General features: G+C 36.0%; 3 protein-coding genes across 3 annotated transcripts; all 3 read left to right on the top strand.

Moving 5' to 3' along the window:
* Window positions 1-5,906: 5,906 nt before the first annotated feature.
* Window positions 5,907-9,342, top strand: LOC113326013 (E3 ubiquitin-protein ligase SPL2-like). Its single transcript, XM_026573828.1, has 6 exons — window positions 5,907-6,507; window positions 6,750-6,851; window positions 7,622-7,798; window positions 7,911-8,032; window positions 8,126-8,245; window positions 8,761-9,342. The coding sequence occupies exons 1-6, from the start codon at window positions 6,100-6,102 to the stop codon at window positions 9,053-9,055; spliced, it is 1,224 nt and encodes a 407-aa protein (XP_026429613.1). The 5' UTR covers window positions 5,907-6,099; the 3' UTR covers window positions 9,056-9,342.
* Window positions 9,343-11,748: 2,406 nt separating this feature from the next.
* LOC113326407 (E3 ubiquitin-protein ligase SPL2-like) lies at window positions 11,749-17,841 on the top strand. The gene is made up of 7 exons (XM_026574144.1): window positions 11,749-12,077; window positions 12,231-12,401; window positions 12,516-12,637; window positions 12,730-12,843; window positions 12,957-13,172; window positions 13,333-13,480; window positions 17,677-17,841. The coding sequence occupies exons 2-7, from the start codon at window positions 12,291-12,293 to the stop codon at window positions 17,839-17,841; spliced, it is 876 nt and encodes a 291-aa protein (XP_026429929.1). The 5' UTR covers window positions 11,749-12,077; window positions 12,231-12,290.
* LOC113326065 (B3 domain-containing protein Os03g0619600-like) lies at window positions 17,349-18,749 on the top strand. The gene is made up of 3 exons (XM_026573872.1): window positions 17,349-17,562; window positions 17,677-18,258; window positions 18,347-18,749. Exons 2-3 carry the CDS (start codon window positions 17,941-17,943, stop codon window positions 18,596-18,598), a joined length of 570 nt encoding a protein of 189 aa, XP_026429657.1. The 5' UTR covers window positions 17,349-17,562; window positions 17,677-17,940; the 3' UTR covers window positions 18,599-18,749.
* The last annotated feature ends 5,779 nt before the right edge of the window (window positions 18,750-24,528 follow it).

Here is a 24,528-nt window from a genome sequence, read left to right as displayed (position 1 = left end):
TATTACTCAAGAAATCTATTTATATATATATATATCACTATATTTCACCATACCTTGTTGTATACCATTCAATCGATTCCAAATCAAAACCGAAAAATTCCCGAATATAAAACCTCTCAATTCAAAATCAACCTGAAAGTTAAAATAATCATTTAAGTTAAAATTATTTTCCACAGTTAGAAATCACGATATACAACACCCAATTTGAACAATTTATAAAAGAAACCCTAGAAAGTTAAAATTATAAGGAATAATTTAAGAACAAAATCTAAACTAAAATCATTAACAAAACAAATCAACCTACCAAATACAAAGAATTGAGTTTGAATTCACGTTAAATCATCTCTTCCAGGAACTCTCGACATTGGATTGAAGAACCAGAAAGATTACGAAGAAAACTCACTCACTCACTCTCACTCTCTATGTCTCTCTCTGTCTCACTCTCTGTGTCTCTAGTAGGTTAGAGATGATACGGTAGTTTTAGTATTTAGTAAAATGTGTCGTAGAGTCTCAAACATTTTTGGTCTAAAGAATAATTTTTTCGGTCCAAAAACATATTTGTGAAAGAGCGAGTAAAACTAGTTGGATGGTGGATCACCCATTAAACGAGTTCTCTAGATTGGATTAATCAGTAATTCCTAGATAAAGATAACAATTCTGCACTAACTCCCTGAAAGCCAAAACCGACATCCAAAGGGCAATGGTGGGTTCTCGCTGAACGGCCATGGTACCCACCATTTTTATGTGAAATCGGCTTAGCTTATTTTTCCTTTTTGGTTTGTTAGAAAATTTAAAATCCCAATTATAGAAAAATGATTAGAAAGTGACCCTAGGCTTATCGTTGGGTGAGAAAATCCCATCGTTGTCGGGCAGTGATTCTATTACTTAGATGGGAAATGAACTTGATTTGAAAATTGAATCCCACCATTTTTCTTTTTAGCAAATTGGTGATTCATCAAAAGACTAATAGCATGTTTGCTTTTTCTCTACATAGAAGTTTACCTCTATTTTTATATAAAAATCACTACATAATGTCTCTTAAATTTATGTTTGATTTACCACTATCTAATACCTCTATATTTACATTTAATATTTAATATTTCTAAAATCTCAGTGGTGCAAACTGAGTAGAGCCGTTTAACGTGGAAAGCAAAGAGTTTTTCTTAATGTTAGATTTATTTACTTCTAAAATCTCAGTGATACATAAGGGGGCATAACAACCCAATTTAGAACATAATTAAAAACTTTTGCCTCTTATGAAAGAGTGTTTGCTGGATGATTTGTCGTCCTTGGCATATAAAAGAAACCTAGAAAATTTGAGCAAGAACCGACCACCTGTCTTGCTTCTTCCAAAATAGCCTGACTTTTCCAAGCAATGATATTTTGTATTCCATTAAAAAATTCAAAATGAAGAATACATTACCCTCATGTGCTGAAGTTGTTAAAATTTTTCCTCTTTTGTCCAATGAGCTGCTCGTAAAATTCCTACTGCCTCTTCTTCTCATGATGTATTCCCTCCGTTACTTTTTAATGGGCTAGTTTTGTTTCTAGAGAAATTTAAGAAAATTAAGAGAACTAATCATTGAAAGTGGTTCTCATGACACTTGTCAATAAAAGAAGTGAAGTGAAATGGTCCCCATAACACTTATTAGCAAAATAAGTAAAGTGAAATGGTCCACATGATACTTGTCATCAAAAAAAGTTAAGAGAAAAGTGGTCCCAGAAAATTAAAGTAACATTTGATTTTCCTAATTAGGAAACCATCCTATTTTCTGAAACATTTATTTATAAAAATCAACCTATTAAAAAGAAACAGAGGGAATAGTTGTTAAGGATGGTCATGCTTCACCCGCATCATTCCTAAAAATTAAATGCAATATTAGATGGTTCATCCACATATGTCCAAGATACATCCACGTTATATTGGGGATTCTCTCTAGGTAAATTAAGGATTTTTTATGATCAAATTGGAAAATCGATAGCCCGGCAGCATGAGTAGCTAATTAGTCTTGTACCGCTGGAAGACGAAATCTGACTAACGGCCATAATTAGCCACCAAATATAACCCTAGCACTACTCCAAAATCATATACTCCGTCCGTCCCACTCCTAAGTGACCTATTTGAAATTTGCACAATTTTTAAGGCAAGCAAGGAAAATATTACTTTTAAGCATTTTTTACAATTATACCCTTATGAATAATAAATATCGAAATTTAGAAATGGTTTACCTCTCAAAATACTCCACGGATGTTCGCAAACTTCATACCATTGAAAAGCATTTTAAAACACCTACGTAACGAATATAAACATGCATATCAAATTATGCATATTTCGTATATTCTTTATCATTAACTAAAAGGATAATTCCGGAATATCTCATTGTTTAATGATATAGGTCACTTATCATTGGGACAAAATCTAAAATCAAATAGATCATTTAGGAGTGGGACGGAGGGAGTATAATCCAGCCAGACCTATTTCCAACTCACATCTTATTTCGCTAATGTAGGATCGTTATAGTTAGGATTTCACACATTATGTCGCTAATGTAGGACCATCATGGTTACGATTTCACACATTAATTCTTTTGTCTGCTACTATAAACTTTCTTTTTTATTTTTTTCTTTTTCTTTTTTTTTATAAACAAGGTACCTTTTCATTAATGGGATTTCAAGATTACAATGAGTTTAAGATAGAAAATAAGAGAATACAATGTAACAAGAACATACTGTAAGAGTACAATATCGGGAAATCCGACAAGAAAAAGAGAAGGATTATCGGAGTAAGACAAATACAAGTATGAAAAAGATCCGATTAAATCGGAAGAGGGATGGTTTATCTCGGAATTCAATTCCAACCATTTAATTTGTTTTTCTTCTATAGAAAGAAATGCTCCAAAAGTAGGAGTAATTTGCTCAAATCTCTTGTAACTAGTGATGAAGCTTCCGTCGTCAAAAATACCATATATGGAGATTCCGTCGCCGGATGAGTTGATGATGAAGATTCCGTCGCCGGAGACAATCAAGATGAAGATTTCGTCGTTGGAGAGCATTGAGAGCATCACTATTGATCTTATAATCCAACCCAATAATCAAGAATCGCAATTAAAACAAAGATAAACCTCAAAAGAGTAGATAAAACCACCAAAATGGTGTAGACAAGTAAAAAAACATAACAAAAACTAAACTAAACTACTAACCAACCTAGAAAGCAAGGAATAATGAAGAAATCTGCTCAAATCTAGTCCAAAAATGGACTAGATCTGAACAAAGAGGGATTGTTTTTGATGGTTTTGTTGGATAAAAAGTGCGAGAAAGAGGAGAGAGAAAAAAGGTCCAACTACTACTCTGCTACTATAAACTTTCGATTGTCATAATTTTCTACTTATGTCGTATTATCTTTTTTTCTTTTGGTCAGTTTATAAGGATCTTGTATAATGGATACTGATCTGGAAATTTATGCGGATGACACAAATGCTTTAGGATATGTTTGATACTAGGTAAAGAGAACACTTCCACGGAAAATGTATTTATAGGAAATAATTTTCAGGGTAGAAAAAGAAAGATTTCTTATGCGATTTCAAGTTAAAACATATTGTAGACCACCCTATACCAAGATGGCCCCCAATTTATGGAATTAGATTGCTTATCAAACCACAAAACACGATATTTCCATGAAACGATAACTCGAGTAACTCGGATGAGATGTTATCAAGTACAAACTTAGGCAATGTTTGATATGAGTTAATTCCAATTAACCATCTTTACATGAAAATAACGTGTTTCCCGTCGTTTAATTACAAATTTATTTTCATAAAATGTGGGTCCACTTATTTAAAAAGAAGGGTCTGATTCTAACTTAATTCCATGAAAATTCTTTCCTTGCTTTCCAGGATACTGATTTCACGGGATATACTTTGAAGAAGAGAATTTTAATATGTTGCAAATACTCACATGCAAAGATCCAGAATCAAGTCATGCATCAATTTAGGCCGAGACAAGTGTTTTAGTCTCGGTGAACGGTCCCGATATGCGGCCGAGATCTCGACGAGCCAAGCTTAACTAAAAAAAATCAAATTCAATCCTAAGAAACTCGATTTTTTTTTATTTTGCTTAAGAGTTGGTATCTTTTTTGTTGTGGAAAGTGAACATATACAAGCTTAACATATGTAAAGTATGCAAAATGCTTGATACGTATATCACAGGTACAATTTTTTTAAAGAAAATCAGATATTTCCCTGATATTAAGTTGTCTCCGTGTCCCGGATGAAACAAGACTAAGGCCAGAGACTCTCTACACTGAGTAATGCATAGTACATATTCAAACGACGATCTGCGAATCGAAAAAGATATGAACACTACAAAAAAGAGATGGACGATTATCTGGCCTCCTTAACTTGCATCGAGATTATCACTGTCTATTCAATATATGCCTCAAATTGATGATTTAGGATTATTGAAGATGAGATAAAGCATAGTCGGGATTGACAGAAAAACCAAAAATAATCTAAAACCACTTGTCTCTATCAAGATAAAAGACAATCGAAATAGGTCGGAACGGGATTCCCGAATTTGAATAAATTTGATTCTCCTAACCTAACTTAATTACCTTGGTCGAAATGGAATTACCGAATTTGAATAAATCAAGATTGTCTGTAACCTAACTTATACACCTTTTTTTGATCGGTAAATAATTTGGTACTGACGAGTTTCGAACTCAGGTCATTGTTATCATCACCAAGTAACTTTACCACTATACTTCTGACAACCTAACACAATTAACGATTTAGATAAATAAGGATTGTAATCTAGGTACCTATTTCCTAACCAAATTATATTTCCTAAATTAATTTGCTCTCCCTCTAATAAAAATCATACTTTTCCTCGCTATTATTTTCGTAACCTAGCTAACTTAATTACCTTGGCGGGAGTGGAATTAACGAACTTGAATAAATTAAGATTGTTTGTTACCTGACTTGATTACCCTTTTCTGATCGGTAAATAGTTTGTGCTGACGAGTTTCGAATTCGAGCTTAATTTCCTTCAAACTCTTCCCACTCTTATCTCCGTAACCTGGCTAACTTAATTACCTCAGCGGGAATGAAATTACCGAACCTGAATAAATTAAGATTGTTTGTAACCTGACTGGATTGCCCTTTTTTGATCGGTAAATAATTTTTGCTGATGGGTTTCAAATTTGAACTTAATTTCCTTTTTCGATCGGTAAATAATCTGGTGCTGGCGAGTTTCGTATTCTGAACAATGTTATCATCACCCAGTAACTTTACGACCATACCTTTGACAACTTAACACAATTATGACTAACCACATTATATTTCCTAAACTAATTTGCTCTCCCTCTAATAAAAATCAAACTTTTTCTCGTTATTATTTTCGTAACCTAGCTAACTTAATTACCTTGGTGGGAGTGGAACTAACGAACTTGGATAAATTAAGATTATCTGTAACCTGACTCGATTACCCTTTTTTGACCGGTAAATAATTTTGTGCCGACGAGTTTCGAATTCGAGCTTAATTTCCTTCAAACTTTTTCCCGCTCTTATTTCCGTAACCTGGCTAACTTAATTATCTTGGGGGATGAATTACCGAACTTGAATAAATTAAGATTGTCCGTAACCGACTTGATTGTTCTTTTTTGATTGTTCTTTTTTGATCGCTAAATAATTTTTGCTGGCGAGTTTCAAACTCGAACTTAATTTACTTTTTCGATCGATAAATAATCTGGTGCATGCGAGTTTCGAGTTTCGAATTCCGAACAATATTATAATCACCGAGTAACTTTATTATCGTACCTCTGACAACTTAATGCAATTACCGATGATTAGATAAATAAGGATTGCAAATTGAGTACCAAATTCCCCTACATCTGAATTAACCGACACGTGACTGCAAAACGAGAACATTGTCTATTCCCATTCATCTCCGAACCCAAAACCCAGAACAGGCTGAACTCGTCTCCATCAAAAACTCCCTCTTTTCTCCAAACCCTAGAAATCTTCATCTTCTTCCCAAATTCGACGACCATGTTCAGATAAACCCTAGAATCAAAATCTTAATTCTCATCTTAATTCTTTCAAGATGACAACAAACGATCAAACAATAGCATTCCTAGCACAAGTTGTTTCATTCGGAGATGGAGCTGTATTTGGTACAGCAATCGCTTTTGCTGCTGTGAAAGCATGGCAGAGTTATTTTTTCAATTCATCTGCTCTTAATAAGGTTCTCCAAGCTCCGAATGTTAGAGTCTCTGATCTTCGACAGCTTCTTGTAAAAGAAGGAGAAGCTGCTAGTGGTGGTGGTGATGATGGTGGTGGTGGCGGCGGTGGCGGTGATGGTGGTGGTGGTGGTTGGGATGGTAAACTTGTGGTGGTTAGAGGAATTGTTGAAGCTAAAAGAAGCGTTGATGGTTGGAAAAGTTCAAGCCCTAATGTTTTGATTTCTAAAGAAGCTGGTGAAAGAGCTGTGATTTTACAGAATATACAAACGGTAATTGAATTGAATTTCTTGCATTTTCTTGGTTGAAATTTTGTTCTAATTTGGAAATTAGGGTTGAGAATTCATGGGGAATGTTTTAATTTTGATGAATTTCTTGTTTGTTTTCTTGCATTGAATTTCTTTATCGATTTTTTTGTGTTTTCTTGATTGAATTTTTGTTCTAGTTTTGAAATTAGGGTTGAGAAATCATGGGGAATTTTTTGATTTTGATGAATTTCTTGTTTACTGTGAAGTGTGTGTATAACGAATGGAGGGGATTATTAGGATGGACTTCGGATTTACGGACGGTTTTCCTGAGATCATGGAAGGATCAGAAGTCGACATCAGTAAGGATGGTAATTTTTCTTTCTTTGAGCCTGTCATGTATTCTGGTTTTGTAAGTTCTTTTTTATGATTCTTGTGGATTTAGGGGTGTGTTGTTTTGGATGGGGTACTAGGGTGGTGGTGTCGTATTGCCAAACAAGATTATCCTATTGTAATGTGTGTAGATTTTAAGGCATGAAATTTGGTGTTTAAACGTATTGCATTAGATTGGTTAGATAGATAGGAAATAATATGCTTAGTCTGGATTTTCACTTGCAAAAGTGTTTATAAGGCGCTATTTATCCTGAGAGGAGTGGCCATGGAATAAACTCTCCCCATTTGTTACTTAGGCAGAGGCTTGAACAACATATTTTTTGGGGATAAACTACGGATTTGCAAACAAATGCGTAATTCGTGTGAATCTTGGGATATGGTGTTTGAGGGATAAACTGCATTTGTCGACCAGAGAGGGATTTGCAAACGAATGCGTAATTCGTGTAAATTTTGGGATCGAATGTAGGGTGGCGGTGTCGTAGTGCCAAACAGTATAGTGCCAAACAGTATCATTCTTCTGTATCTTGTATACATTTTAAAGCCTATAAAATTGTAGTTCAAATGTATTTCGTCACATTAGTTATTGGAAATAGGCCAAAGCATGATCAGTCTATTAATAGATTAGGCTGGGTGGATCCTCAACCGCAAGACTGTTTTAAGCCGCTATTGATCAGTCTGAGTTTAGTGGAAGTAACCAAATGCCTTCCATTAGTGATCTATCGTTTGACTTGTTGTTCTTTTGTTACAGGTTCCTTTTGTGCTTCTTGATACTGTTACTGGTCGATCGTCAACTTCGGATAACCTGTTTGTTAATATGGATGACTCAAAACATCCTCTACCTCTTTCAACAGTTTATCATAAACTAACACCAGTTCAGACTTCCTCTTACACATTCCTCCAAGCAGTTTTTGGCCATGCATACCCTGTAAGTGTTGGGGTTCATTCCTTTGCTTAGGCCGTTACACTTGAAAGAATCCGGAGTTTTTGTATGAATTTTATATTGTTACTTACTTGCGTATTTTTCTTTATTTTGGAAGGTTGCTCTGTTGGATGAGGAGAAAGTTCTTTCTGTAGGAAAGCAGATTAGTGCAGTAGGTATTTGTAGCTTCAAAGATGGGGTTCCACAAATCAAATCATCACATGACCTCCCCTGTTTCTTGTAAGAAATTCTTAAAAGCGTCACATCCTGTTTGGTTGAGGGATTAAACTGGTTCTGCTGGAATAATTTTGTGCATGTTTTCTCTATGTTTAGGACTGAGAAGACTAAAGATCAGCTGGTGGTGGATCTGGCGTTTAATACAAAATGTTTAGTTTGGGGTGGACTTATTCTAGGGTCGCTTTCAGTCGGAATACTAGGCTATGCTACAATAAGGTAAATATATGCTTCACTAAGTATTCAAATGTTTGCGAATTTAAGTGCTTTCGATTACAAGAAGAATGCTTTATTAGGAACTGTAAACAGAAATTCAATGAAAGACTCAAGTTCCCCTCAAATTCTGTATAGATAATCATCTGCCAGTTGAATTAGATTAAGTTTCTTCCTGAAAATAATAAACCAATCAATCTTATTTTTTTATGAAGATAAATAACTTTTTTTCTCCTTGCAATTATAACTATGGAACCTTACCCTCACTGTGCGTTTACGTTGTCGGAGAATTAATAAAGTGTTAGTTGCTTGCATTCAGGGAGCTTCATAAATTGGTTTACTTTTCCGTTTATGATAAACCGATAATCAATCAGTTGTTTTATAAGAGATTGTCTGTCCTATATTAGCATAACTGCCATTAACATGGAGCTCATTATTACTATTCAACCTAAAACCGTTCTTGTACAAATTGTTAGTAGACTATTTTGTCCCTAAATCCTTCAAACTGTGGGTGCTTCTAGGAACTGGAAAAGGTGGAAAGAATGGAGGCAGCGAAGGGAAAATGAGCGAGCGAGTCAAGCAGAAGCTGCTTCTGCAATGGATACAGAAGCTCAGGCCGATGAAATAGCAGGAGAAGTTCCGGATGGGGAACTTTGCGCGGTTTGTCTAATTAGGAGAAGAAGTGCTGCTTTTGTTCCTTGCGGGCATATGGTTTGTTGCTATTCATGTTCCCTTACAGTCAGACGAGAATCTTCACCAAAGTGTCCTGTGTGTAGGCAGCCTGTCACGTCCTCTGTCAGGATCTATGCTTCTTAGGGAGGTACATAAACCCGTGATTACTTCATCAATGCCGATATACTGTCACTTTATAAATCTTTTTCGGCCCCCAAATTCGGGAGAATAATTTCTTGGTTTTGAAGTGATGTCTGTAACTGATTGTTCATAAGGTTTTGCATTTTTTTGGGGTAGGTGGTAGGAGGTTGGGGAATATAGGGCGCTCACCATTTGTTGAAATGCATTGAGTTGAGTTTCTGTTGATATATACTGGAGTGATTGATCCCACCTTCGTATAACAACGTATATACATCTTTTTGTTGTGTTCAGTTGTGTTCATTTACATTTTTTCTTCTGAAATTTGCACCCCTGTTGGGTGCTACAGCTGCTATGTGCCTTATGTTAGCCTATTGCTGCCAGAATTGACAGGCTGACTATGCTTTTAGCAGAATTGGGCGGCGTACTAGTTTTTTGTGTTCACACTTGACAGGCTGACTATGCTTTTAGCAGAATCGGGCGGCGTACTAGTTTTTTCTGTGAACACTTATTTTATTTATTTGTGCACCAAAAGGTCCCAAACTCCACTCACAGAATAAATAAACAAGACCTTGACCTTGACCTCCAAAAAGCTGAACTCATGTACTTCTCATGAAATTTTCTTCATCATCTTCCATATTGCTTCTTCTTCTTCACCCCTTTCAATTGCCCTCAAAGGCTCAAACCCCTAGATTTTTTATTGTATTTGTCAAGAAATGTCACCAATCGATGTGGCTGCAGCTGGTGTTATATCAGCTTATTGTGCTGTTAAAACATGGCGAAACTATTATTTCACTTCAAATGCTCTTCATAAGATTCGTGAAGCTCCAAATGTTAATGGATGTGATCTTCGACAACTTGTTGAAAAAGAAGTTGAAAATAGTAACGGTACTGGTGGTAAACTTTTTGTGGTTAAAGGGATTGTTGAAGCTGGTTGGAGAAATATAAGACCCACTGCACTGGTTTCTAGTGAGGCTGCTGGTGGAACAGCTGTTATGATAGAGAACACTCAGAAGGTATTCACTTTACCTTTTCCCTGCAATTTTATATTTATTTTTCGAATTTTGTCAAATTTTGATTGTATTTGGGTGGTTCAATCTGATTTTCCCATTTGAAATGAACAGTCCCATTGGAAACCAACCAATTGACTTGTGTTGTTCTTTTGTTACAGGCTCCTTTTGTGCTTCTTGATATTGGTCGATCATTAAATCCAGATTACCTATTTGTTAATATGGATGGTTCGAAACATCCTCTACATGTTTCAACAGTTTTTCATGAGCTACAACCAGTTCAGGCTTCCCCTTCCACTAAAGTTGCCATGTGACATAAACTTTGTTCTCAATTGTAGGGCTAATGCATTGATTCTTTTGTCTTAAGATGGAAACCATCATTATTCAACCTAGCTAGAACCGTTCTCGTAAGTTAACAAACTATTTTGTCTTAAGATCCTTCTTATTGTGTGTCTAGGGGCTGGAGAAGATGGAAAGAATTGAAGCAACAATGGAGAGCTAAAGCTGCTAATGTAGCAGAAGCAATAGCTGCAGTAGCAGTAACAGCAGCTGCTGGACTAGCAATAGCAGTAATAGCTACAGAATTCGAGGCTGATGAAATAGAGGGATTGGTTCCGGACAGTGAATTATGCGCAATATGTCTGAGTCGGAGAAGGGGTGAGAGAACCCTTTTTGGTCCTTGTGGGCATATTCTTTCTTGCCAAATATGTGCCCCTTCAGCTGTCGAACAACAATCTTCACCAAGGTATCCTTTCTGTTGCCGAACCTGTTATTATTTCGTTCATGCCTCTACAGATGTTTTTCTGTTATGGGCATTTTTTGCGCCTAATGGTTCAAACAACTTACTTGTATATGTAAATTGGTTGGTCTTGAGGAGTTTCCTTTGACCCATTGACTAAAAACATTTAGTTTTTACTTTCAAATGGCCAACCAGATGTTTTTATTGCAGACCTAACGGTTTTGAAAGTAATGAAAGAACTTACAAGATCGTTTAATTGTGCAGCCACACTCTCTCTCTTCATGAACTAGATGGGATGACTGTTGGTGATGTTGAAGAGTAAGCAGTGGACTATGGCTATGAGTAAGCAGATACTGAAACCAAATCATTCTAGTAGACTGGGAGACTGGACTGCTGCGTTGTTGCTTTTTAACTTAAGTAACGCAGACTGCTTGCTTTAAGTTCTTGAATGTTGACGTACAAGTCTACAATGACAAAACTTAAGTATTCGTGATTTTTATCTCAGTTCATGTTCATGTGATTTCTTCTGTCTTCTGAAATTTGTGCCACTGTTGGGTGCTATAGGCATTAGCTGACCACACAGTCTGTTTGCGAGTAAGGCAAATTTTGTTTTTCTTCAGGGCCAGAATCTTGGCAGTTGGTCCAAGTATGGAACACTGAGTACTGGTTCAGTGGTTCTTGGTCATTTGGTACACCAATGAATCAGTACTGTTTCTTGGTCCATTTATGGAACTAAGCACAACATTTGATTTGATATGTTTTTATCACTCTCAACCACCTTTCTTATTTATAAGTTTTTTAGTAAAATATGTTTAACACTTATTTTATTGTATCTAGAATCTAGCTGTGAAATCACATGTGCACCTTTATTATAAAATATAGACCTCCTGGACACACAAAATGTAGAACTCGAAACTAGATCAGAAAAACTTGCCCCTTTCACAAACTAAAACCCAAGATTTTTCTTCACTTTCTTCTCATTTAGTCGAAAAATGTCATCAAACAACCAAGTAATAGCAGCATTAGCTACAGATGGAGCTATAAGAGTTGGTGTTGCATTAGCTTATGTTGCTGTTAAAACATGGAAAAGCTATTATTTTACTTCAAATGCTCTCCATAAGATTCGTCAAGCTCCAGAAGTTGAAATTGATAATGGTGGTACTGGTAATCTTGTTGTGGTTAGAGGGATTGTTGAAATTCAAAGGAGTGTTGATGGTTGGAGAAGTTTAAAACCCAATGTGCTGGTCAAGGATCTGTTTCGTTGCAGAGTACTCAAACGGTAATAACTTTACCTTTTCCTTTCAATTTCGGGTTTTAATTACCTCTGATGTCTTTTGGTTTCAATTTCATGTAAACTTTGGGGAATGTAGTTTTTGATTTTTTCCATAAGTTTCATACGGGTTTCATTTGACTTGTTGTTCTTTTCTTACAGGTTCCTGTTCTGCTTCGCGATATTGGTCGTTCATCAAAATCAGATTACCTGTTTGTTAATATGGACGGCTCAGAACATCCTCTACCTCTTGTAACAGTTTATCATAAGCTACAACCAGTTCAGCCTTTCCCTTGCACATTCCTCCAAGCAGTTTCTGGCCAAGTATATCCTGTAAGTTTTGAAAAACGATTCCTTCGGTTAGGCAGTTGCATTTGGAAAAACTCTGATCTTCTGTAGGAATTTTGTATAGACATTTACTTGGAGTAATTTCTTCTGTTTTGGAAGGTTGGTCTGTTGAATGAAGAAAAAGTTCTTTCTATAGGAACACAGATTAGTGCGGTTGGTGTTTGTCGCTTTATAGACGGGATTCCACAAATGAAATCATCACAGGCCCTTCCCTATTTCTTGTAAGAAATTCTTAGAATCATAACATCTTCTTTGGTGAATAGACTATTTACTTCTGGTGGAATAGTTATGTGCATGTGTTTTCTTTGCTTAGAACTGAGATGACCAAGGATCAGCTGGTGGAGGATATGGCGTTTAAGACAACTTGTTTATTTTGGGGTGGACTTCTTCTAGGATCACTTTCAGTACTAAGCTATGCGACCATGAGGTAAATACATGTGTTCAAGTGTTTTGAATTTAGTTGATCTTTCAATCTAGCTAGAAAACGTTCTTGTACAAATGGTTAGCGGACTATTTTGTCTTAACTCCGATTTTGCTTAGGAATTGGAGAAGATGGAAAGTTGAGCGATCTAGCGAAGCTGATTCCGCAGCAGCAGCTACAGAGTTTCAGGCTGATGAAGTAGCGGGAGACATTCCGGACAAGGAATTATGCGTGATTTGTCTGAGTAGGAGAAGGGGAACCCTGTTTGGTTCTTGTGGTCATATAGTTTGTTGCCATATATGTGCCTCTTTTGTCAAACAACAATCTTCACCAAGGTGCCCTTTCTGTTGGCAGAAAATCAAATCCTCTGTTGTTATGTATGCTTCTTAAGGAGGTACATAACCCTGGTATTACTTCCATAATAATGACGCTGCTATGCAATCACTTTCTGGTTCTCTCTGGCTCCCAACTTCGGAGAATAATGTTTCATTTCAGAGAGGTCATGTCTCTATTTGGTTGTGTCTGGGGGATGCAGGGAGCTAGGGATGTAAATAGTACCCCAAATTATCCAACTTGCATGTACCTGCCAGAACCCGACTGTATCCGGAAAAGCCCAACAGACCGCTATGGGCAACCTGGCCTGGTTAGATTGAATGGGTGGGTTCGGCTTTCCCTAAAATTATTAACGTGGCCTAATATTTGCCCAAATAACCGGCCCAAATACCCGCTTGAATTATCATAAGAATTTTAGTGTTAACTTGAGCATCTTAATTATATGTTGGTTTAAAATTCCCATCTTTAAATTAGGGGGAGACCCAAAAAAAAAATATTTTCATTCTCAGGCCCACAATTAATTTTGGGTATTGTGATCCTAGTTAGCAATTCGGGATTCGGCAAACGTACGGAACGGCAAACGTACGAGTATTATACGGTTTTGTAAAATCCAGATTCGGTCCAAAATTCGGTCAACGGGACGTGATTCGTCAGTAATTCGGAACGGCATACGTATGTGTATAATTCGATTTATAAATGTGAGTTCGGCTCTGAAAATTCGGTATCTATATATAACAAATAGTTTGTATTTATAAGGTCATAGACCAATTTTTATGCATATGTGTGAGTTATTTAAAGAAAAAATAAACTTAATATGATGATATTAATAATATATACAACATTAGTTATCCAAGAGGACGTCGTATGGTGGTTTAGATGCTTGGTTAGTGAGTTTGAGATCTCTCTCACCTTCACCTTCAAATCTCTTCAGTCGTTTTTGTTTCATAAAAATTACAACACTTTTAATATTCGGTCGTGTATGTTCGGGAGGCAGTAAAGCCCAAAAAGTGGAGTCTTTGAAAAGTAAAAGCTAAAGAATTTATGGCGAATTAAGCGGACGTATCATTCGGGATACGTAAAATTCGTGAACGGTTCGCGAATAATCCGGGAATGCCACATAATACGCGACTTGGGTTCGGAGTTGCAAACGTACGCGAATAAGACGGTAAAATTCGTGATACGGAAAAATTCGCGAATGATTCGCGAATCATTCGCGAACTTACTAACTAGGATTGTGATACCCATAATTATTTCCGTGACACCCATAATTATATGAAATTATTAAAAACTTCTGCATGACGGATTATGCATCTTCATGACTGAGTTATGCATCAGGGGTATAATTGGCAACTCAACTTGGACATAACATATCTAAAAATCCGCACCTTAGAAATTTATAAATTTTATATGGTTGGAAATCTTTTAAAGAGAGCTACGCAACGAGTACAAACAACAATATCAAATTTTTGATTTTCATGAAAAAATCGGAGGTGATCATCGTTTTAGGCAAAATTTTCGAAAACTTGATACATAACCATTATGCAACCACCAAAAAGGATGCATAACGCATTATGCAGACGCGTAACGAATTATGCAACCATTTTCTCGACTGCATAACAAATTATGCATCTGCATAACTTAACAAGTCATGTACCCATTGTTTTCGCACCCTTCTTGAGTATAAAAAATTGATGCATAATGCAGTATATATCCATATTTACGGATGCATATTATGTTATGCATCTATTTTCTCGATGCATAAAAGATTGTGCGGCAATTTTCCCGATGCATAATGCATTATGCAGTCATATTTTCGGATGCATAACAGGTTATGCATCCATTTTCACGACTGCATAACATGTTATGTAGATATTATTGTAGGTGCATGACAAGTTATGCAACCTTATTTTTTGTTGGTTTCAATACTAACAAAAATTTTGTTGTATAACGTGTTATGCAATCATTTTTCGGACTGCATAACACGTTACAACAAATTTTGTAGATGTATAATAGGTTATGCAACCATTTTTTCAGCTGCATGATAGATTATGTAGTCACTTTTGTATCTGCAAAAAAAATCATGTAATCATTTCTTTAGACACACAACAGAATTTTGGACATATTAACTGACCCAAACGTCACTGAACCAAGGTTAATTAAGAATATGACTCATCCAAATTCATCGCACTAACACAATCAGGTAAGCCCATGCCTTCTAACCCCACTGGAATTGTTGTAACCTTATATCTTCCATCAATTACTCGAACACCAGCAGCAATAACTCAATCCCAGTCCCTGGTTAGCAGCTGAAACATCATCTAAAACAAGCTGTTAACCCTTAGAAGGAAGCTAGTAGCAGCATACATCTTTCACTGCCGTAGCTCAACCAAATCACCACAGTTTCAGACCTCAGCTCCTATCTCTTCCATGAACATCATATCACCAACACAGACCCATAACAACACACGTTCTATAACCTAAGAATCAATACACGTTCTCCATTTACGTCTGCAAAACCCCCTGACAGCCACCATTATAACCTAACTTTGTATTTATAGTTGTAGAATGAGTTCACATATGTACCAAGCCTTCTCAAATTTTATGACGTTGCTGACCATTTCTTTGTTGTGCGATCGAACTCGAATGTTCACATGAATCCATGGCAGGGGAACCTTTCTTCTTCACTTACTCAAACCATAAATGTTGTAACGATTCAGCCAATTTCATCTCATGCTGCCATTAATCTCTTCCAGCAACTTGACCACTATCTCAGGAAATTCCATCGTGAGTACCAACATATTCAATCCAACAAATCTGTGGCCATCAGACTGTCTTCATTCTCATCTCAAGAACTGTATGCAGCTACCATTCACCAACACCAATTTCGTAGTTTAAATCCCCATAGATCCAGCGATGATGATTTCCCTTGTCATTAATTTCGTCCGTGAAGAGAAAAGCCCTGAATTAGGCTAAGATTATCAGTGTTTTGTGAAAAAATCTTCAATGGGTTTGAAGAGGAAAGTCTACTGATCGTAAATTTGTAACCCAAAATCATCTTTTATCAAGATTTTGAAACAGATCGGACTTGTATTGAAGAACAAGCCTTTGTTTTGAAATAGATTTTTCTGAAATTATTGTTCTAAATCTAGTAGATCTGAAAATGAAGAACAAGATAAGAGAGATAGGAAGAAGAAATTCGTTTCCAAGTTGATGTTGATGGCAGCTGATTTCAGTGCTTGAAAAAATAACAAAACAAGATTTTATAAATTACGGGTGTGAGAATAATTTTTCCCTAAAAAATGGGTGCGCGCCTTCAGTTTTCTGTCCGTGGGTTTCTCAGTGGAAAAATCTGGGAGAATGGGTCTCCCTGTAGTTTTCACATTGTTTATTCGGCCTCAAAACTTCAAGCAGGAATTACATCAGTTATGACAAAACTTTAAAAATACAAATAGCATGTTTGGTCCACTTGGCTTGACCTGGTTAATAAATGGGCCTTGGGTGGTATTTGAGCCTCAACATAAGTATTTTTACCTGGCCTGTCCGGCCTAACGGGCTCTTTGGGTAGCTGAATATGTAACCCGTCCGGCCTGGACTGGATCAAATAGGGCCAAGCGTCCCTGCCTGGCCCAATTTACACCACTATAGGGCGATATGCAAAATTATGTATTTCTTCACCCCCTTACGCCAGCTTTTAAACTGTATTAACTTTAGATCTTTATTACTTATCGGTTCTGGGATCGTCGGTTCTGCATCGCACACCCTTAGATCTTTATTACTTATTCCTGTCATTGTGCTGAGCTGCACTTTCCTCTGCTTCTTTATGCATTTGATACCGAGTAAACAAAACTGAGTACTAAAGGGTATTTGGTGAGCAGGTTATATAAAGTCACACAAATATAAAATATTTGGTGATTTGAATCTGTACAGGTAGAATGGGAGTAAAGGCACAAAAATTAAATAGATACCTTAAAAATGATATCTGATCTTAATCTGCCTTTTGGTTTTTCTTTTCAGAACTATCACCTTAAAAATTGAATAAGACAAAAGGAAATAAAATCTGTCTGAGCCATTCACGTGCTGGTCTGTACAACTTTCATTCAAAAAAAATTGCACTTAGATTCCCAATTACTATAACTAGATGGGATTCATTGTCCCTAGAGCCATAACATTTTCTAGCTTTCATACAAATTCATGCAAAATCTATCTACTCTCATCTGTGTAGATAAACTCTCTCTTGTTTCTATTATTTGTTCTGCTTCTCTTATGATCATCATTTACAACTAAAGTTTGAATGTTGGAGAAGATGGAGAAAATGGGAAATCTAGCCTCCTCAAGCTCTAACCACATTTTTTTCAACCCATCCATCCTGATTGTTCATCAGCAGATCATCTTGTGAGTATCCTTATCTATCTAGATTTACTTGTTTATCTTTCATTTTCGTAATTTTTTGTGTTTTGATGTTATATAATTTTTTTTTTTGTTTTACTTTTTTCTTTTGGGTTGTAGGCAATACCAATAGCATTTCAAAATGACTACTTAGTTGATAGAGAAGATAGTGAAGGGGTAGCAACTTTGAAGAGTCCACTGAAAACATGGAAAGTGAAGCTGAACGACTTCATGTTTACAGATGGTTGGCCAGAATTTTACAAGGCTCATGAATTAAGTATTTGATATTTTCTTGCGTTTCAATATGAAGGTCATGATTTGATTTTTCGAGTTTGGGTTTTCGATTTGAGTTACTGTGAAGTTGAGTATTCAATAACACCATTGATGTCCGAGGGTGAAGATGAAAATGAAATGCATTGTGGTGAAACTGGTATTCAGGGAATGGATAGAACTGAAAGTATAGGTACTAGTGAAGGGAAAGGCGAAAGCGAAATCCAAGGCAGTAAGTTGATGTCTTGTAAAATTGAAGAAGATAGTGAAGAAACTGATGATGATTATGAACCCGAAGAAATTGAAGATGATAGTGAAGAAACTGATGATGATGATGAACCTGAGGAAGTTAGTTATAGTGCAACCAGCGTTTCCAAGTATCCGCATTTCGTAACTACATTGAAGAGTTACAACATTGGCAGATCTTTCTTGGTGAGTTACTAGATATTATTAAATATACGTATGTATATTAGTTCATGTTACTTGTATTCTAATAATTTCTTTGATTTTTGTCTTTCAGACAATTCCGACGAAGTTTGCGCAATCAAACATTCCTGGTGATGTAGGAGATATAATTCTTATAGATGAAGAAGGGAAAGAATGGCCAATTAAACTAACTCGTCGCAGTGATGGCTATGGAGTCCATTTTGGGTTTGGATGGTATGACTTCCAGGCAGAAAAGAGGTTAAGAAAAGGAGACATTTGTCTGTTTGAACAAGAGAATGAAGATAAGTTGGAGTTCACAGTTAGCATTATTAGAATTAGAAAGTGATTAGTTTAGTAGTTAAAGAGCTGAAACTAGCTATTGAGTTGTGTGTTTTTACTTACCATGTTTGGGTATGTCTACATGTTGTTTGCCAACTGCATTACAGCTGCAGTTGCAATGTCAAGTGGTTTGATAATAGCAGGAAATATTTAAAAACTTGCGGAAATTACCCATAATTTTCTTTAGATGCTAGACAGGCTTTAATATGCACCAAATCTTAAGAGACCTACTCCACCAAACCTGTCCTGGAGCAGAGGAAGCTAGTCCATAACAACAACTCTAGCTACCAACATGCCTCAGTAGCCAACTGATGAGAAGTTGAAAAGAGACATTTATTAGTACTAATGCATGAAATTATGTTGGAATGTCTTGTCATTTCATTTCTCTCTAGTGAATGCAAAAAACGGATGGGTCTCATTAATGGGGGGTTAGCTCAACCTAACCCTTTGCAGTTTCCCTGCCTTAATAAAGCTCATCAACCTAAACCATTGTCCCACTTTCCAACTTCAATTCTTGGTCTTTGCTAAAATTTTCTGAACATTTATTCTATCTATGGTTCTTGAATGGGTAATATGCATTTTTTTTTGGGTGCAACCAATACCCATTTATTAAGTACTTGTCTAAAGAGAAGTGGACAGGACCATATGGAGCAACACTAAGAAGTAATGTGAAAACTTGGGTGGTGTTCATCATTTGAAGATGGATCGACAAATTTCTTTATACAAAAAATTAATCGAAGTGATGGAGATTTTTTTGTGTTTAGACACCAAGGTAACATGGTTTTTGATGTTATAGTATTTGACAGTAGCAATTGCGAGAAAGATGACGCACCACCACCATCACCCTTGGATCATGTTGAAATGGTGGCAAAATATCCTAAGAAAAGAAGCCTACCAGTAATCAATCAGTCCCATGACAACAAAAAAAAGTAAGTTTTTCACTTGTTTATGATCGTTTCATGGTGTCCGTGTTTTGTTAGAGATTGGTATTAAATACGCGCTTGCCTATTCATGACTAACAATTCACGAAATTGGTAAAATGATACTCCCTCCGTTTCTGAAAAAGTTTTACTTTCATTTTTTCAATTTGGCCTATTTTTAGGTTAAAATGAAAAACTGAAAGTAACATTTTTCGAAGTGCATAAAAAGAGTAAAAAAAGATATTGTTTATATGGACAAGGATTGAAAATATACTTTTCAAATACCCGAACATGGATATTTTGTCCAACTTTTTATTTCTTATCATATGCAGCTGACCAATATATCCTCCTATCTTTACATGATTAAAAAGATACGTGCCTTATCATTTTTCCACAACAACCGAGTTGGTTTTTCTGATGGAAAGTAAATGAGTATTACTAATACTGAGTCTAATATAATAATAAGCTCCCATTTTCGCAGCTACACAGAGTGTCTATGTACCCATAATTACAACCACTTTAGTTGACTTTCGAGTCCAAATTATATCATCACCAGTCCACCTACTTCCACGATAACCATTACTTCATGTCTAACAGAAACACCAACTTCTACTCGAACTCGAGCTATGTACGCTAGCATTTCATAACTATACAGCACCATCCATTTGGACACTCCACGCCACCTGTAATTGCTATTACTTTCTCCATTCCATTAAAACCATCACACCACCACCGTTATCTTGAGAAATAAATTCCAATTGCTCATTTACACAGTACCTATGGCAAAACTAATACATGATTAACTTATACATGTTCAAAGGTAATCATTTTTTAAGCTCAATTTTGTATTAAAGATGAAATACCGTCATCGTTGGTTCTCAATTATGTGTCAATGTGTAATTCATGATGAAAATGGATTAGTTTTAGTTTAGACATGGGTGAATCCAAATTCAACCCAATGTAAAAGAGGATAAAACTAGTTTCATCTTCATTTAGACATGGGCGAAACAAAATTCAGTACAATCTAAAACATGATGAAAATAGGTTTCATCCTAGCCTAAACATTGGTGGAACCACATTCAACCAAATTTAAAACATGATGTAACTGGTTTTATCCTAGTTTAAACATGAACGGAAACAAATTCAACCCAATTTAAAACAAGATGAAACTGCTTTCCACTACACCATTTTTTCTGACTCACAATTAAAATTCATGACGTCTCAGCAGCCGTTACAAATTTCCGGTTACAAATTGCAGTTAAAAGATCAGTTGTGATAAGCCACGGCCATTACGAAGTTTTTTATTATTCATAACATAGATCAGCCGTTACGAATTGTAACAGGCTAAGTTTTCGCGTGTTCCATTCACACGCTTGGTCACACTAGGGAAGTAACAGCATGGTGTTTTCCACCCAAAGTTGGTTGAACTAGAGGATATTTCCTCCCATTCTCTCGACTCGACTCATTTTTCATTTTTTTCAAATTCTCTCTTCTGTCCTATTTTTTCCTTCCACCTCGCTTCCTCTTTTTTCTTAGCTGAAGTCTGAAGATTCACATCTTCGAAGAACTAATCTTCAATCATCTGTTAATCGAGTTTAGGGTTTTGATTTCCCAGATCTTTGTAAGCGTTTCAGTGTTTTCGATTTTATGGTTTCAGTTTATTGATCAGATTTAAGGGTTTCATCTAGTTCGAGTTGTTTCTTCATTTTATTAATATGATTTGTACAAAGAGAGACATAAAAATTAATAAATTAGGGTTCCAATAATAAATTGATGGATTTCGGAGAAATTAGGGTTTGCTTTTGATTCATGGCAAGAAACAGATGAACAACTGGAGAACATATGAGGATTTCTGCTGTTGATTGAGTTACAAATATCTGTTCAATTGATTTTAGGGGGTTTGAACTGATTTGATGATGATTTAAGGTTTGTAGAATATGGAGGCGACTGAAGAAGAATACTCATAATTCTACCACTCCCTCGCCCAAAGTAAATTTCAAACCTCTTCAAGTTACTTGATAGAGACAAACTAATCTTTCACTATAAATTGCTGATTCTAATTTGAATTATGGTTTTTTAAACATTTTAGTGAGGACAAGGATGTTCTTTTTGTTGAATTCAAGTCTGTTCTTTTTGTTCCTTCAAAGGAAAACCATGATCTGTACGAGAGTTACTACAATTCTAACAAGTCCAACTTGAAGTTATACGCCAGATTGTCTTCATCTCATATGCATTCGATGATATTCTGCCCAAGCATCTTAATTTTTTAATGGTAACCAATTTTTTTTCCGAGATTACTCATATAGGTTCATTATTATAAACGAGGCATAGCCTCATTCAATTGAATTGCAAAATCTGTTACATGTCTAAAAGCTGAACATCACTTTTCTTGGCATTTTATACAGGGTCTTGTGGACTCAGACACTTTACCACTTAATGATTCCTGTAAAATACTTCAACAACACAACATCCTGAAGATAATTATGAAGTAACTTACCCGTAAAACTCTTGATGTGATCCGTCAGTTCATTCTCTGATTTAAGATGGAGAAGATTAATGAAGTCGAGGGTTGAGTTGATTTGCAGGTGAATTTATGAGCTAGTTTGGTGTTGGCTTTACAAAGAAATAGTATGAGAAACGACAGTTCTGATGGTTATGTTATCGATTTAGGTGAAGAGATGGTAATGTTGTTGTTGATTTGGGATGGAAAATATGATGAGGACTTCGACAAGATGTGGTTGTTGTGATGGTGTTTGTGCTCGATTGATTCAGATGGATTATGATTGATAGAAGAATAGGTGGAATGGGTATTAAGTAGGAATGATGATGGTACTGTTATGCTATGAAGTTGGTGGAAGAATAAGAAGGGAATCTGGTGCTGGTTAAGGTTCCGAGGATATGGTGCCGTAGAATTGGTTGAGAAAATTCAGAAGTGTGGATGATTGGGTTGCTGCTGAACTGAAGTGCAGGGAAATTGTGGAGTTGCTGCTATGAGATAGATGGAGGATATGAAGAACAAGGAAATGGTGATTATGGTAGAGCTTTAATGGGATTAGATGTTGGATGGTTCTGGAGAAAATAATGTTTGAGTTAAGAAGATAAAATGGGGTTGCAGTTGGGAGCAGGAATTGCAGGCATGTTGCTATTTATAGGTAGTGAGCATTTTTAGGTGTTGAGATTTAGGGTCTTGAAGTTTAAACTTGGGTAGGAAAGAACAAGGTAACATTGTTGTAACTTATTTTATGATTTACTGACATGTTCTTTCTTGTTTTATTATGATTGTCTTATTAAATTTTAGTATTATAGACTTTGTGCATTTCAAGCACTTGTGGTTCAAGGCTTCATCATTGTTGCTTTCTGCAAGAATTACAAATGCTCTCTTTTGGTCTAATACATCATAGTCTAATAGACGTGTGAGTGGTGAACGATAAAGTGTGAACATAATTTTATATGAAGTTCAGATTAGGAGTTCTTCGCGGATCGGTAATTTGGGATTATGTAGCAGGATAAGGTACTGAGGCAGCAGCTTCGAGAGAGTGAACATAAACTGGAGTTATAAGTATGACCAATAGATGATGCCAAAGATAGAGGTACTCAACTTCAATCAGAGGTCACTTAGGAACTTATTGAGCTGCCACTTTTGAACCCTGAACTTCGTTAGGGGTCGTATCAAGACACCCAAGGTAATGTGCTCTATATTGCATTTTTTGTATGTTTTGTTTCGCTTTTTACCCCAATTATGAAGGATTGCAATCTAAATGTTTTGAATCTTGATATGCAGGGTGTTCTTCTCTATGGGCCACCTGGAATAGATGCCAAATTTAAGGTTTGCATTTTTTTCATTTCATCTTATAACGCATCCGAAATTTTATGTTTTCCTTCGATTAAATAGAGTCGACGTCCTAGATGATTGACATCCAGTATTTTGCTGCAGCTTGTAAGGAAGGAATACCTGAGGGGTAGACAACTTTGTAAGTTTATAGATGATGATGCTCTGCTGCAAGTTTGGAGCAGCAAGGTTGGAGAACAATGCACTCATTAGGTCCCTTAGAAGCTGCAAGTTTTTTAAGTTTCTATGTAGTAGTGATTTAAGTTAGAAGAATTTGTGAGCGTAGTAAGTTTTTATGTATTCACTTAGTTTTTGATACTTAACAAAAAAAAAAATTGGTACTTAGAAAAATGTATATTCTTCTTTGATATGAATGTGATATGATTGATTGAATGTGATATAAATTGTTGAATGTGGATGATGGATGGATGAATGATGTAGTGGTTATTTGGAATTCCGACATAATTTCCGGCTGAAAATGAGCTGCCAGTCAATGTTGTCCTGGTCAAAATTGGTCATTATTGACTAGTCCTGACAAGGTGAATGTTGACTGGCAGTAATTTTTTTGTTGTTGCAAAAATATTCGTAACGGCTGTGGCCTGCTACGAAGTTTTGTTACAAATACATTCATAACGGCTGGCACCTATTACGAATCGCCATGTAGTAACGGCTGAGCGCCGTTATAAACGTCGTTGGAAATCCAAATTCGTAAAGGCTAGTGGGCCGTTACAAAACATTTGTATTACTTTTTGCAACAACGAAGAACCGTTACAATGCCTTTTCGTAAGATGCAAAACCGTTACTACTAGCAAAAACTGGTGTAGTGTTCATCCACATCAATCAGTATGATGTAAGATGCTATTAGTCTCATAAAAATTCAAATTAGGACCACCGACAATACAAATACTATTAAGTTCATTACAATAGATGCAAACAACTTTCATCCGATATAGATAACCATAAAGTCAGTATAACAACACACCAATTTCGGTAGTGTTAGGTACTTCAAGTATATAAGTACTCAAATTAGTTTGTACAAAAATAAAAGAAAAACAACCCGGTTACATCCGATTAAAATCAACCAATTCAACAAATTAATCATATACAATTTTGAAAATACAGATAGGGTTTCGAAATTTATAAGTTCTAGAAGACATTTTCTGGAATTAATCGATTGAAACCTTAAAA

The sequence above is a fragment of the Papaver somniferum genome, unplaced genomic scaffold (genome assembly GCF_003573695.1).
Source record: "Papaver somniferum cultivar HN1 unplaced genomic scaffold, ASM357369v1 unplaced-scaffold_10, whole genome shotgun sequence".
Taxonomy (NCBI): Eukaryota; Viridiplantae; Streptophyta; class Magnoliopsida; order Ranunculales; family Papaveraceae; genus Papaver; species Papaver somniferum.
This window is presented reverse-complemented; position numbering and strand designations above follow the sequence as displayed.